General features: G+C 35.1%; 2 protein-coding genes across 4 annotated transcripts; both read left to right on the top strand.

Annotated features, from left to right (window-relative positions):
- The first annotated feature begins 766 nt into the window (after positions 1-766).
- Positions 767-6,820, top strand: LOC140879643 (C2 and GRAM domain-containing protein At1g03370-like). 2 transcript variants are annotated; one of them, XM_073283448.1, is made up of 10 exons: positions 1,408-1,675; positions 1,965-2,046; positions 2,134-3,321; positions 3,611-3,793; positions 3,923-4,206; positions 4,316-4,432; positions 4,713-4,975; positions 5,426-5,666; positions 5,865-6,137; positions 6,231-6,820. In XM_073283448.1, exons 1-10 carry the CDS (start codon positions 1,550-1,552, stop codon positions 6,423-6,425), a joined length of 2,952 nt encoding a protein of 983 aa, XP_073139549.1. In that variant the 5' UTR covers positions 1,408-1,549; the 3' UTR covers positions 6,426-6,820. The 2 variants fall into 2 exon arrangements, with proteins under 2 accessions (XP_073139548.1, XP_073139549.1); XM_073283447.1 differs by lacking the exon at positions 1,965-2,046 and having other exon boundaries at positions 767-1,675; positions 2,086-3,321.
- Positions 6,821-8,094: 1,274 nt separating this feature from the next.
- Positions 8,095-12,264, top strand: LOC140883248 (DNA-directed RNA polymerases IV and V subunit 4-like). Of its 2 annotated transcripts, none has more exons than XM_073289640.1 (11): positions 8,095-8,244; positions 8,549-8,624; positions 9,864-9,926; positions 10,061-10,111; positions 10,189-10,287; positions 10,710-10,821; positions 11,014-11,091; positions 11,197-11,230; positions 11,317-11,385; positions 11,628-11,759; positions 11,921-12,264. In XM_073289640.1, the coding sequence occupies exons 2-10, from the start codon at positions 8,567-8,569 to the stop codon at positions 11,730-11,732; spliced, it is 669 nt and encodes a 222-aa protein (XP_073145741.1). In that variant the 5' UTR covers positions 8,095-8,244; positions 8,549-8,566; the 3' UTR covers positions 11,733-11,759; positions 11,921-12,264. The 2 variants fall into 2 exon arrangements, with proteins under 2 accessions (XP_073145741.1, XP_073145740.1); XM_073289639.1 differs by having other exon boundaries at positions 11,904-12,264.
- The last annotated feature ends 2,754 nt before the right edge of the window (positions 12,265-15,018 follow it).

Genomic DNA, 15,018 nt, shown 5'->3' with positions numbered 1-15,018 from the left:
TGACCACTACGTAATTAACTTATAATAAATATTATCTACAAATATTATTCATGTTATTAGATAAAAGTGTAATCCATCACCTAATAATCAAATCAAAAATATTACAAATATTGCGCTCAATAAGTGTTCAAATTGGTGGGATATATGAACTCTTGATCAGAGGTCAGTAATTCAATTCTCCTTACCAACATTTTTTTGAACTAATTTGACGCACATAATTTGCCTATTATGGTTTAATTTACCCAGTGCGCACCGAAAAGTAGCGGCTACGAATTTTCAAGTCATAAAAAAAAAATTCATGTCATAAAAAAAATCACATATATTCGTTTCAAGTGTAGAAATAACATTTACTTCGATTAATAGGATTATATTGATAACAGCGTTAAAATATTTGATAATATATTTATACTATATTATTAAATAAAACCCTATAGTATTATAATTCATTATTTTTTTAATGTCACACGTTATCATAAAACAAAACGATTAGGATGAATTACAAGGCGCTTTTGAATATAAAAACCATGAATTGGGTTTGCATGAAATCTGACCGAATAATAATACTAATTATCCTTAATAAAAAATGTAATACACTAGAAGATTTGTCTTAGTAATTAATTAATATAATTATAATTATTGTGAGTCTGAGAAGTCAATTAGTCCAAAAACATACGCGCAGCTCAAATTGAATAACAAAGGCATAAGAAAAAGTCAGCATCCCAATCTTTTTTTCGTTTTGTTATTTCAACTGCATTTCCCCCTTTTCTCCATCATCAAAGAAACAGAACTGAATTATTTATTATACCAATAGTTGCCCATAATTCAAAATTCTATTTTTCTGGGGGTTTTATAATAATATATAATAATCTTTTTCCAGATACATCATCTTTCCAAATTCCATCTTAGATTTTACGTTTTTTCTTGAATAAATTCCATAACCGCCTCTGTTCGTGTTTTGTTTTGTTTTGTTTGTTTTGTTTTGTTTTGTTTTTTTTTTTTTTTCAAATATTGATTTGCAGTTTCATCAAGAATTTGTTTTTCGCCATTTCCCGTTTCATATTCTGATCCCAATTCGCAGTTCATGCTTTTGATTTTCTGGATGCTCTTTTGTTATCTTCTCAAAGCTTCTGTTTCTTGAACGGGGAATTTTTAAAAAATGCGATTGGATTTATTTTTCTGATTTTGTGGAATAAATGGGTTGCATTGAGTCTCGAATTCTCTCGTCTCCATAACTTCATTGGAGAATTGCATTATTGGATTATATTTTTGTTACTTACTCAAGACTGCCATCATTGTCTGTTTGATGAACGGAGAATTTTCCCAAACATGAAGCTTTTAGTAAGAGTAATTGAAGCAAGAAATATACGGGCATTGGACCCAAATGGATCGAGTGATCCATACGTGAAACTACAGTTGGGAAGGCAAAAGTTCAGGACTAAAGTTTTAAAGAAGTGCTTGAACCCATCATGGTGTGAGGAATTTACGTTTAAAGTTGACGACTTGAAAGAAAAGCTTGTGATTTCAGTTTTAGACGAAGATAAGTACTTCAATGACGATTTTATTGGAAAAGTCAAAGTTCCCATTTCTCAAGTTTTTGAAGCCAAGGACATTTCTCTGGGTACTTCTTGGTATACATTGCGGCCGAAGAATAAAAAGACCAAGAATAAGGACTGCGGTGAGGCTTGTAATCTTTACTTCTTTTCCTTTAGACCGTGTTAACTTTCTTGAACACTCAAGAGGGGATACCGAATATGTGAATTTACGAGTTTCTATGTTTAGGAATTTTGATTAAAGATTTCCGGTTAGTCTTGATGATTCATGGTGATTTATTTCTGACTTTTGATGCCTTGAGCATGTCCAGGGAAAGCAGTGTTTTTGGTTTCCTGTTTTTCTTATTGTGTTAATTTCTTGGATTTGTTTTTTATCGTGTGTGTTCTGTGCATGCATGTTTTATTGAATGAAAGAAAGGGAAGGAAGGGCCCATGTTTCACATCGGGTTGAGTATGTTTATAGATGGCATTTCAGATAATTTCTGTTACTGGGAAGGTTAGTTCTCCTATGGTAACTCCTCTTGCATTTTAACAGGTGAAATTCTTCTCACCATATGTTTCTCTCAAAATAACACACTGCCAGACCTGCCACCTATCACTGATCCTGTAAATCCAAGAAAGTCTGCTGATATGACATCAGATTTACCATCAAGATCTTCTCCTTTAAGGTCATCTTCTCCTATGAGATCAGAAGAAGAAGCCCCTTCTAAGGAGGAAAAATCACATGCACCAACATTTGCTGGTCGAATTGCACAAATTTTTAACAAGAATGTGGATTCAGTGTCCGTAAGTTCTAATGATACGTCTGATATATCAGATTTACCTGAAAGTTTAAATGCACTGGGTTTGGAGGACAAGACAGACGAGCAATCCTCATCAGTTGATTTTGAAGAAGCAATGAAAACAATGGAGATGAGAGAACAAGGTGATGAGATTCCAAGTAGTTTACCGGGAGGGATAGTTTTAGACCAGTTGTATGGGATAACTCCACGAGAATTAAACCTATTGCTCTTTTCACCCGACTCAAATCATTTGAAAGGTGTAATGGACATACAAGGATCAACGGATTTGCAAATAGGCCCCTGGAAATTTGAAAATGGTGATGCGATTTTGAAAAGAGTGGTTTCGTATACCAAGGCTGCGAGTAAATTGATAAAAGCTTTAAAAACTACAGAGGAGCAAACATATTTGAAAGCAGATGGGAAAACTTTTGCTGTTTTATCCAGTGTAAGCACTCCGGATGCACCATACGGGAAAACTTTCAGGGCAGAAATACTTTACTGTATTACTCAAGGGCCTGAGCAGCCATCAGGTGAACTGTCTTCTAAACTTGTCGTCTCTTGGAGAATGAACTTTTTGCAGAGCACCATGATGAAAAGTATGATCGAAGGTGGAGCAAAACAAGGTATCAAGGAAAGCTTTGATCAGTATGAAAAGTTGTTATCACAGAATGTAAATCCTGTTGATCTCAAAGGTATTGGTTCGGAGAAAGATCAGCTGTTAGCATCTCTTCAGGTGGAACGTCCGTCAGATTGGAAATTAGCGGCGCAGTATTTCTCTAATTTTACAGTCATTTCAACAATTCTCATGGGGTTTTATGTTCTAGTGCATGTATGGCTGGCCATGCCCAACACAATTCAGGGTCTTGAATTTGTTGGTTTAGACATGCCTGATTCTATTGGTGAATTGATTGTGTGTGGGGTACTTGTTCTGCAAGGGAAACGGGTACTGGAGTTGATTTCTCGATTTATGCAGGCCCGAGTTCAAAAAGGTAAATCTAATATATTATATTTTTTCACCTAGAGAGGGACACCATTCCCGTGAGATGGACCTGGTCTCACTGCTCACATCACATATGTTGATGCATACAAAAGTATGTCCATGTACATAATAAACACATTCTGCATGTAGTTATGTGATTCTAGTTTGACACTACTAGTTTTGTTATATCTTTCATATTTCATGACTTCAATTTCAAAGTTAGGACTGTGTGTCAAATAAAGGCGTTGAACAAATTTTCACAGGGTTAATATTGTTTATTTGGTTAATGCTGATAACAGGCACCGATCATGGAATCAAAGCACAGGGAGATGGTTGGTTGCTCACAATTGCCTTAATTGAAGGAAGAAATTTGGCGGCAGTTGACTCAAGTGGATTCTCTGACCCTTATGTGGTGTTTACTTGCAATGGTAAAACAAAGACCAGCTCTATCAAGTTCCAGAAATCCGATAGTCTTTGGAATGGTATGATATTTAATTTTTTTGTTTCTATTGTATCTAGCCAAAATGAGCGATAATTTTATCTTTTCCTGTTTTTCTCTGAGAAATCCATGTTGGATTAATCAATTCATTGAAATTGATGTTCCCTTGCAGAAATTTTTGAATTTGATGCAATGGAAGAGCCTCCATCTGTGCTGGATGTGGAAGTTTTTGATTTTGATGGGCCTTTTGACGAAGCCACATCTCTTGGACACACTGAAATTAATTTCTTAAAATCTAATATTTCAGACTTGTCTGATATATGGCTTCCTCTTGAAGGAAAATTGGCTCAGGCATGCCAGTCAAAGTTGCATTTAAGAATTTTCTTGAACAATACCAGGGGTAGCAATGGTTTCAGAGATTATATAACTAAGATGGAAAAGGAGGTGGGAAAGAAGGTATGGGGTCTCCTTTTCAGCTCCTAGATTCCTTCTATGAGTTGGGTCTCAGTTTTTTTTAATCTCTGTTCTATCTGGCTATTTGACATGGTCCATGGAATGTTTACAGATTAAATTGCGTTCTCCTCAAACCAATTCAGCTTTCCAGAAGCTCTTTGGGCTTCCTCCAGAGGAATTTCTCATCAATGACTTTTCGTGCCACTTGAAACGTAAAATGCCTCTCCAGGTACTTAATTTGTTGTTTTATTTGTTTTTTTTTCTCTTCTTTTTTTCCCTCCATTTTATTGTGTGACATTTTCTGCTACATACCTATTGAAGCTATTCTCTTCATTCACATACTGTTGGTGACTTTCCATTTAGTTGGTTTCCTTCCTTTTCCTCCCAACTTACTGTATTTGCAAAAATAAGCACTTCCCAAGGCTTGGAGTGATGATGTTTGGAGCCTAGTTTCTTGTTCATGTATTATTTATGAGTCTTGGAAACTGATTTTATTGCCCCTGTGGCAGGGCCGTCTGTTTCTGTCAGCAAGAATAGTTGGGTTCCATGCTGATTTATTTGGTCATAAGACAAAGTTCTTCTTTCTCTGGGAAGATATAGAAGACATTAAAATCATTCCTCCTACTTTGTCATCAATGGGCAGTCCTGTTGTAGTCATGACACTAAGGCTTGGAAGGGGTTTTGATGCACGACATGGAGCAAGGTCACATGATGCAGAAGGCAGGCTGAAGTTTCATTTTCACTCTTTTGTGGCTTTCAATATGGCAAATAGGTAATTTTCAAGTTTTACTTGTGAGTTAAATGTTTTTATGAACTATTAGAAATTTGGTTTGTCCCATCTTCTCTAGAGTTCTTTCATACTATTGGCCATTTTGTTTCATCCTTGATGAATTTTTGCACTGGTCTACATGTGAGCCTTGTTTGTACCCCAATTTTTGGTCTATTTGTCTTCAACTTAGTAGTTATCTGCTAGTCTTGTTGTTCCTCTATGTAATGATGCCTAAAATTTGATTAATTGAAGTTATAAGTTTTGGCAATTTTGGTAAAAGGTGGAATGAGGTGTCGATTTCCTGGTATACCTTTTCAATTTTGTATATGGATGTTTTACAACAACATATATTGCTTCCAAGGTTTTGATCACATGACTTAAATAAGTTTCTTTAATTGTTTCTACTCGACTGTATGTTTTTAAAGAAATGTCTTGTAAATGTGTATTATACAGAACAATAATGGCTCTGTGGAGGGCAAGAGCCTTGACTCCTGAGCAGAAGGTAAAAATAGTCGAGGAAGAATCTGAAGCAAGCAGTGTTCAGACAACTGAAGAGGAGTCCATTGTCAAAAATCTCCCTGCTGCTGAGGAAGAAGTTGAGGCCAAAAGCCTTCAAACCGAGGAGACTGGGTCCTTTCTTGGAATTGAGGACGTTAACATGTCGGTTATCTACTGTTCCATCTTGTCTGTACCTGTAAGTACCTGTCTAGCCCCAAAAGATTCTCACAAACCACTCTTCACACAAATTTATTGGCTTTTGGTTGTGGATGACTGCTTATTTCTCATTTTTCGTCTTTGTACCATCTGTCCTCTGCATGTTTGTCTTGGGTTGTTTGCTTTTGGTGTCATTTTCGCGTGAATAACTTGAATACTTCTGATTTGTTACTCTCAGACTAGTTTTTCTATGGAGTTATTCAGAGGGAGTGAGATTGATCGAAGGGTTATGGAAAGAGCTGGATGCCTAAACTATTCTCACAGCCCATGGGAATCTGAAAAACCCGATGTTTATCAGAGACAACTTTATTACAAATTTGACAAGCGTATATCCCATTACAGAGGAGAAGTGACCAGTACTCAGCAAAAGTCCCGTCTTTCGGGTAAAAACGGTTGGCTCATAGAAGAGGTCATGACCCTCCACGGAGTACCACTTGGTGACTATTTTACGGTTAGTACCCTGCCACTTGTCAGTTGTCACACTCGCATAATCTCACTCTCCTTTTCTGCAGTCTTTTGACTCATAAATGATAATCAACTGCAGCTTCACTTGAGATATCAGATTGAGGATTTACCTTCAAGATCTGTAGGTTGTAGTGTTCAAGTACATTTCGGAATCGCATGGTTAAAAGACACCAAACATCGAAAAAGAATCACTAAGAACATTACTCTAAATCTTCAGGAGCGACTCAAAGTCGTGTTCAGTGTACTAGAGAAGGAATATGTTTCAGGGACATAGATCGATCTAGTCAATTTCAATAAAGTCTTATTCTTTCCCAAGGCGCGCCATGTTGAGTTACATTGTATAGCTCGAATAACACTCCACACAGCGCCTCTCAACCTTCATGAGTTCCCCTGATTTTCGCAGAAACACGAGAAAACCTTTGCATATAGAGTGTAGCTAGGCTGTAGTATAATAGAGATATATATTTGAGCTTCTTGGAAGATCTGATGTTTTGTAACAGTAGCAGACTACCAGATATAACACTTGGAGATTTGGTCCACGCTCAAGTTCAACTCATTGATGTAAATTCTTTGTAATCCAAGATTTTGATCACATTTTTTCATCACTTCAATCATTAATGTACCCATTTTTGACCTTTCAGATCACATGTTGAAATATAGTATCTTGAGAACAAATTCTTTGGCAGTTCTTTTTTATTTCATTTTCTTGAGAATTTATCATATGAATTTATAATAGCTCGAACTTTAGATTCCTTTAGAATTGTGTGTGTATATATATATATATATATATACACACACATTAGATAAATTTAGAAATTACTGTGTTTTTAGAATGACTATTCAGAAATTACTATTTAATCCATTAAAAGAAATTAATATTGAAATGACGCCAGCTTTAGCATGAAAAATGTACTAAAATTGTAATTTAAATTCACAATTTGAAACTATTAATCTGAAACAATCAAATAGAAGGGAAATATGCAAGTATGATAGACGTAACATTTTAAGGCTTAAGTACCAAAAATAAATTATGATTTAATGCAAACTATGATCATTAAATGGACGATTTTTTTTAGTACAAGTATATTGGATATCAAATTGTAATACTAAAGAATGAAATTTTTGAGTACAAAATTTTTGTAGATGAGTCTCCTATTCGACTCAATTGATTGAAAAAAATTAAATTTTATTATAAATATATGTCAGATCGATATGTGTCACGAGAGATCTATTCATATATAATATTAATGATGGTGGCATATACGTGATGAGTGATAAAATTAAACTATGACTTTATATAGCAGATGATTTAGTGCATATATAAATATATATGTATATATATCAATTTCGATATGCTGCTCACGCACTATGTCAACTTTATATATATTTTTATTATTTTATTAAAACTGAGAGCATCAAAAAAACTGTTTTGGTGTCTTGATCTGAATTTTCTTAATTTAAAAATACCCATCCACTCATTCATGTTTTTTTCTATTATTTTCAATTTACATTTTTTTTATTTTTTTCCCCCTTTTCAATTAAATGCATTTTTTCTCAATTATATGGACATGACTACTCTCATACCTATATATACATAAATAATATTCATGTATTACGTCGCACACACATCGAGTGTGTCTCAATTGCTAGTATATATTAGTAATCCACACACGCAAAAATTCGCTTGCATAAATAGTTTATATTATATCTAAATATAATGAACATTTTTTTATATCTCAAAATTCAAAAATATAATTGAAAGATGAGAGTTATAAGTAGCAAGAAAATTTTGTCAATCCATTAATTTGATCAAGTTTGTTATTGTAGGGATTCATGCATTATTATATTTTATTGTATAGATGTATAGATTGTATAGATATAATAAATTCTTTTTTTTTTAAAAAAAGGCAATAAAACTTTGAACGAAATCGTGGTGACTAAAAGTTGCATTACCTTCTATAGCTCCAAAGTTTACAGAGCAAAGAATTGTAGCGACAAATACAGGAGAGAGACTGTTTCTTCGTAATTGTACACTGACGAAGATCACTGACCTAAGTAGCTTGCCACAGGATTCTGGGTCATCCGCTAATCTGGTAAGAAATATCGAAAAATTCATCTATTCTCTAGTTTTTCTTGGGTTATTTTACGGAAAGACTGGAGAATTCGTTACCCATCTCCCGGCTGTGAAGGAATGTTGGTGAAAATTTTGTTTTTTTACCTTGATTTATGGTAAATTCACGCTTCGTTGTTTGATTTCTTTTGCATGTGAAACGGTTGTGCGCCAAATCATGAGAGTACCCAAAATAATGTCTCTGGGAATTTATGCTTTTTTTTATTATTGTTATTGTTATAAATAAGCAATGCCATTGTTAAGTGGGACTTTTTGATAAAATTAAGGTGATTGAAGGGAACGATATGGCAGAAAAAGGTGGAGGATTCGTCCCAGGTGGAAAATCTGCTCTGAAATCTTCCGGTACTGGAGTCTCTTCTTGCAACTTTTTTTTTGGGCCCCCAAAGTGAATAATTTTCTGGGAGGACGTACCTGCACCCAGCTGCTAAACTATATGTTTGGGAAAATTATACATGAGATTTAATATTTTTGGGTTGACTACGCACGCGTGCACCTAACTTGTCTCAGTATTTGAAGTTCTGGGAGATTAATTGTGCTACCTCGTGGCTAATTGTTGGTGGATTCAATTAGCTTGTGCTTGTCGGTGTAGAAATCATGTCCCTGATTTATGATCATGTGAAATATAGTTTTCTTTATGTTGCATATACTGTGGTCTAAGGGTTGCTTAGTCATCCCAGTGGTTTGTGCTCGACGGCCGATGCATACAATAATTTTCAGTATGTGAAACAACAGTAAGTTCACTGTGCAATTGGTTGCCTCCTTGACTTTGAGAAAAAGTACATTCAATTGTTTCTTTCTTGAAGAAAGTTTCGAGGGAAAGGGGTTGTGGTTAATCGTCATCCATAATTGTCTTAGTGATTCTTTGTCTGTGTGCCAATGCCAATGGCATCTTTTACTTATGATTGTATGAAATTCAATCGGTTTCTGAATGAGAAGATTTTTTGTCTATTGGTTCCTTAATTTTTGGTTGGATCTTAGCCCACCAAATAAATGATTATGAACTAGTGTTTGAAATAGGCACTTTCTCACTCATTTGAAAAAGTAAAGAAGTATCTGCCATCGCTATTGGTTTCGATTTGTTAAAATATACAAATGCTGAACACATTTATTGAAAGGGAAATGAGAATAATTTAGGTAGGGTGGTGCAAATATAGAAGTGTTATTTCTACTTAAAGAATAATAATCTGAACACTTGATTATAGTATGGGAACTGTGAGCTTCTCCTGCTTTTTGAATCATATTATGAGCAATAACTATAGGTATGATTATTGTTCATCAATTAACGGTGTTATTGCATGCTTATGAACAAGTTTTACATTTCATGGATCTTCTAGCTATCTTTTGGATGTGATAGCAACACCGATAAAATGCAATGTATCAAATGGATCTTTTAATGTAGTTATTATGCCTTTATCCTCTGACAAAATGAAGTTACTGGTGATTTGGGAATGTACTAGCCTTTATGTCTTGCTGGACCCATTGGTTATGGTGTAATTCAGTCTTTGTTGCATTGGTGCTGTGTGGAATGATTTTCACTCTACTTTTTTGCTCAGTATCTATTTTTTCATGCAAAATAAACAGCTCGGAAGGATGATAGTTCTGCAAGGTCAAAGAAAGGGAAAAAGGTTCAGTTTGATGCTGAAGGTTAAAAACCTATTTTTGACATGCATATTTTTTTACGTTGTTATTCTGACTATTTGTTGAGTTGCTAACACATTGAATTGAAAGGAAAAATGACATAACTTTTTGATGAACTTTTCATTATTGCAATTTTTTAGGATTAATGGAAGCCAATACTCCAAGATCTAATGGGAGGGATGATACACCAGGTTTGGTTATGTTCTGGAACTTGGTTATAGTAATTTTATTTCATTCATTTTGGTGACGAATTCATCAACAATTTAAGGTGGCTGGGGCAAAGGTGGAAAAGGGGACAAAGTTGCAAATGGCAGTAAAAAATCCACAGGAAAAGCAACTCCTCCAGTGGAGCGCAAACTCGACCAAGGTCAGTACATCTATAATATGCCTGCTCTGCTTTGCTTGCTTTTGATTGATTTCAGGTTCTCATAGGTAAATGAAAATGTGTCACTAGTTGAATAATTATGTGTGGCAGAAAGATCACAATAGATGCACTGGGAAAAATGGTCACTACCCTTAGAAGTAAAGATAATACAAAGCTCTGGAAATTACCTAAAAATCCAAATCTAAAACATATTTAAAAATTTATGACTGGTTTATCATATCTAGTTCCTTGGATTTGGCTTGTTATTTTTTCCCAAGTTGAGGGATGCTTGAACTGAATATTATTCAGTCAGAATTTAATGCATTTGTGGTAGAGAAAATTGTTTCTGATGATTTTGATATCGTACTTATCTGTTCATTTTTTGTTAGTTATCATAAATGAAATATCTGATAATGCATGTGCAGAACTTCCACAAAATACTATGTGCTTGATGGACTGTGAAGCTGCAGAAATTTTGCAAGGAATTCAAGATCAGATGATTATGTTGTCTCAAGATCCAGATTTAAAAATTCCTGTGTGAGCGAAATTGGCTAAAATTTCCGCCCTTTTCATACTCAACTCTTTCTTCCGCCCTTTTGATTAAAGTTACCTTTTCTTGTCATCACATTCATCTCATAACTCCCTTTCAGCTCTTTACTACTCTTGAATCATGTGCAACATGATTGCAATTCTGGGTAGCTAACCATTTTTGGGGGTGCTTTGAATTAGGTCGTTTGATCTGGGACTGGCATATGCCAAGAGAACTGGGAACTTTACAAGACCGCAGGCTGTCAAGAAAATGCTCGAGTATCCTCTTTTCTTGTGAATTTACTTTATTTCCTAGCCATATATGCTACTGGCTATTGGATAATAGGACATTTTTTTGCATTGCTGACCATTAACTCTGATTAGATCTCTCAAGAAGTTCGGTGTTTCTGATGTCGAGGTACATAGCTTAGAGGGTTTTATTGGTGGTTATCTTTTCATTTCATAGTGATTTTTTTTTTGATAAAACATGTTTCATCCCTTCAGATTTGTTTGATTGCCAACATTCACCCTGAATCGGTTGATGAAGTTTTTGCTCTTATACCTGCTCTCAAGGTACTGCATATTTTGCTCTTGAAAACTTTTGAGATTTGCAGCAAGCTTTTTTTAAGCAACATGCATGTGAAGAACCAATGCACTCATATTTTCTTTTTTATGAACTCATATTTTCTTTTTTATGAGCATTTTACTAAAATCCATAAACCAAATGATTGAGCGTGGGAAATTATCTCGTTTCTTTGTTCAATGTCCGGAAGCTCGTTAAATTTTTTGAAGTTGTAAATGATGACCGTTTTCAGGCCAAGATGGACAAGTTAAGAGACCCTCTCAGAATTGCTTTAAACGAACTGGCAAACCTCAAGGAGGCATTGAATGAATTGGCTAACATCAAAGCTATGATGTAGACTCTCAAATGATGGCATTATGGTTAGGTAATTTGCTTACGAGTTATTTCATCTGGTGTTTACACATTCCTTTATGTTGTAACGAGGTAACAAAGTAATTAATTTACCCAATGATGCACCAATATCTTTCTCAACACATGAATCTTGATTGCCACTTGCTACTTGATTCAGGTTTTTCTGTTTTTAAGGTCGCTAGATGTTTGCATATGGCTGGCTCCTTTCATGAAGCAATGCAGAACCAAATTTGTCAACGGGTTTATAGCATCACTGAGGCTACCTAATTTTCTGGCTAATTACATGACAGGAAAAACCTATGAATCTATTTTGTAGTTAGTTCTAATATTTCTTACTGGCAAAACCAAGTCATTGTAGCCTCATATACTGGAAATTTTCTACAGCGACACTGGTATTCTGCTCCATCGTAGTTTGTTATTCACTTATTCTCAAGATATCTGGCTACTGTTATGTACCATGGCTAAATTTTCTGCTACAGAAAAATCTGCGAATCCTGAATCTGCCAAAAATTTTAGATGTCAACTCCTGCAGTGTAGTCATATAATTTTTTTATTTACATAATTTTTTTTTAAAAACAAGTGTACATTGGTTGGATATCCAAGTTCATTTGTATGACAACAACTTGGAATGAAAAACTAGTGGGCATGAAATGTGAACAAACTTGAGAGTCTTGTCAGGTCTCCGCACTAGCTTACGTTTTCTTGTATTGTGTGGTATAATAGCCAAGAGTCCGTCTATTTGGACTTTGAACTAATGATATTGTTCCCCTCGAAAGTAAGTTGTCATTTCCCAAAATATGTTAATTCATTTTGATTTGGACTTTGAACTAATGATATTGTTCCCCTCGAAAGTAAGTTGTCATTTCCCAAAATATGTTAATTCATTTTGATCAAAATGAAAGGGAAAAAGAGAGAAAAAGAATAAGAAAAAAAGTTAGCGTCGGTTAAAATAACAATGACATTAACCCCCACATAAAATATAGTATATTATGATAAAAAAATTTATAAAACTTTACAAGTAAGAGAGATTCGAAAATCTTAAAACTTATCACAACTCTAAAGAGGGCCTAGTTGGCATCGGCGTTATTTAACGTTTGCACATTAAACAACAAGCCTTGGAATACAGATTTCAAGAGTAACCAGTCTTTTTATGCATAAACTGAAGATACATTGTATTTTACAAAATTTGATCGAATAATAAACTAAACTGGAACATCAAAGTATAATGCAGTGATTTATTTTTAAACATAACTAAACATCAGGATCTTGATCAGTTTTCACCAGTCCCAGAACTGGTTTCAGCTCATCATCTTCGAGAGATATAGGTGTCACTCAGTAAATTAGAGAAATTCTTAGCATTCGTTTAAAGTCATTTTAACAGGATTTCATTCATATACATAATATAAAGACAAAAACTTATTCTTTCAGAAATTCAAAAACATATATTTCAGGCAGAGGCAGTGTACCAAGTTGCTTGCAAATTTTGTGGCTAACTGACATCATCCCTTTATATGTTTATCCTCTAAAGAGTGATGAATCAGAACAGAACAAAAACATAGCAGAATGTTCAGAATATATAATTCTATCACTAGTTCACAAGTTTTGGTACACCAGAAAATCACAAGTGCTTATTCATGAAACAAATCATGCTGGAATCGAAAATAAAAAGAGAGTTTCATTACTTTAAAACAAAACGTCCACTTACCTTTAACGCTTAAATAGATTTCGGTAGTCTTTGGACTTGCTCAACTGGATTAAAAACGTGAATGAAACTTGGTGACATGATCGAACAAGAAGGCTTTCAAATCCTCGAACTTGTGCATAATCGGATGCTTCGAATTTGTAGTATCTAATCGGTCTTGGGCAGCAACTCCTTGTGTGATTTTTGGACGGAACTTAAGCCTTTGTTTGGCTTTGAAATCGATCAGAAAAGGGTATGACTGCTGCACTTCTTGCTCGAAAATAGGAGAGCTTTCGGATCTGCATAGGCTTGATAATTAGTCAACTTTGAGAAGCATTTGCGACATGTTGAACCGTCGGATCGGCCTGAAATTTGTGCAGAATGTTCCTCAAGACGTGAAATCAATTGTGAACTGTGAAAATTTGATTTGGTTGCCATTTGGATTGGTTTCCGTACGACAAACTGAAGCTGCTCTCTTCTCGCATAAAATCTGTGTAGTATTCTTGAAAAAGTGTTTTACACAAATATAACCGTTGGATTGTGATGAAAGTTGGACAGAACATGTAAAACATCTATGGACGTTCTGGAAGGTGGAGATCGGATTCCAATCTCTCATGACAGTAATGCATTATGTACCTTGGACCTTTAAGTGTGCTTTGTTCCTTCAGTTCATGCTCTATTTATAGGTTCAAATGAGCAGCCGAAGGGCAGTCGTTTTTTGGGGTCATAAAATGCGCTAATTAGGGTCCTTAATCAACCTAATGATGGCGGTCATCATGGTAAGGATGGAGGTTATAATGGGTTACAAAACAACTTGATTTCTCGTTCAAATTTTGAATTTGACTAGCGTTGTGGCTGCATGCATTTCGGTAGGCTTCATGGGGATTGGAATGCCCTAAATTTCGAAATTGTGGCTTCATGGATTTTGAAATTTGCCTACATGAGCTTGATCAATCATTCATTTAATTTAATCATCTTATTTTCGATAATATGCATACATGAAAATCTTGGGGATTCACAAAACCGATAGCAAAACATCTGCAACTTCGTAAGACTCTGACGTTGCGACTTGTTACACGAGTATAAATTCGTATGACTGCGACGCTACATTCTCAAATTTCTGAATATAAAATAGTAAAAAACTAATGCAGTCTTCCCCTTCCTTGGAACATTCCAAACTCCCACTAGTGTGACCGCTGAAATTCAACTATAATGGAGTCACCACCGCCTGATCAAATGATGGATTCGAGTGTTCCAAGTCAACAATAGCAGCGATGCATAATCCAAAGAAAACCCATCTCGCATATTTGGTCGAAAAATAACATAATTTTAAAGATTTGGGAAAAGGGAGACGATTCTCCACTATAAAAACTATAAAAGGGCATCAAGAAAAGGGATTTGTCATACCTACATTTTCTTACCAATTCCATATCTACACAAACTGAAAGAAATGGCCAATGCAAAATCTTTTATCACCAGTGTGTCATGGCTACTTGTGGTAGCTTTCCTCGTCACTTGGGCGAATGCGGCTAAGGTGCAACCAGGCATGGTGCAACCCCAAGGTCAACTACACGTATCCTTCCTTGAATTT

Source organism: Henckelia pumila, chromosome 2 (assembly GCF_033568475.1).
Source record: "Henckelia pumila isolate YLH828 chromosome 2, ASM3356847v2, whole genome shotgun sequence".
Lineage (NCBI taxonomy): Eukaryota > Viridiplantae > Streptophyta > Magnoliopsida > Lamiales > Gesneriaceae > Henckelia > Henckelia pumila.
Note: the sequence above shows the minus strand (reverse complement) of the source record. Positions and strands in the feature narration are given on the sequence as shown.

Excerpts from the sequence above, each read along its gene's own strand:
- LOC140879643 (XM_073283447.1), top strand. The coding sequence starts at position 1,327 with ATGAAGCTTTTAGTAAGAGTAATTGAAGCAAGAAATATACGGGCATTG. Across the intron at positions 5,667-5,864 it reads GTTCCATCTTGTCTGTACCT|ACTAGTTTTTCTATGGAGTT; the intron begins GTAAGTACCTGT and ends TGTTACTCTCAG. Across the intron at positions 6,138-6,230 it reads CACTTGGTGACTATTTTACG|CTTCACTTGAGATATCAGAT; the intron begins GTTAGTACCCTG and ends AATCAACTGCAG.
- LOC140883248 (XM_073289640.1), top strand. The coding sequence starts at position 8,567 with ATGGCAGAAAAAGGTGGAGGATTCGTCCCAGGTGGAAAATCTGCTCTG. Across the intron at positions 9,927-10,060 it reads GGTTCAGTTTGATGCTGAAG|GATTAATGGAAGCCAATACT; the intron begins GTTAAAAACCTA and ends GCAATTTTTTAG. Across the intron at positions 10,112-10,188 it reads TGGGAGGGATGATACACCAG|GTGGCTGGGGCAAAGGTGGA; the intron begins GTTTGGTTATGT and ends CAACAATTTAAG.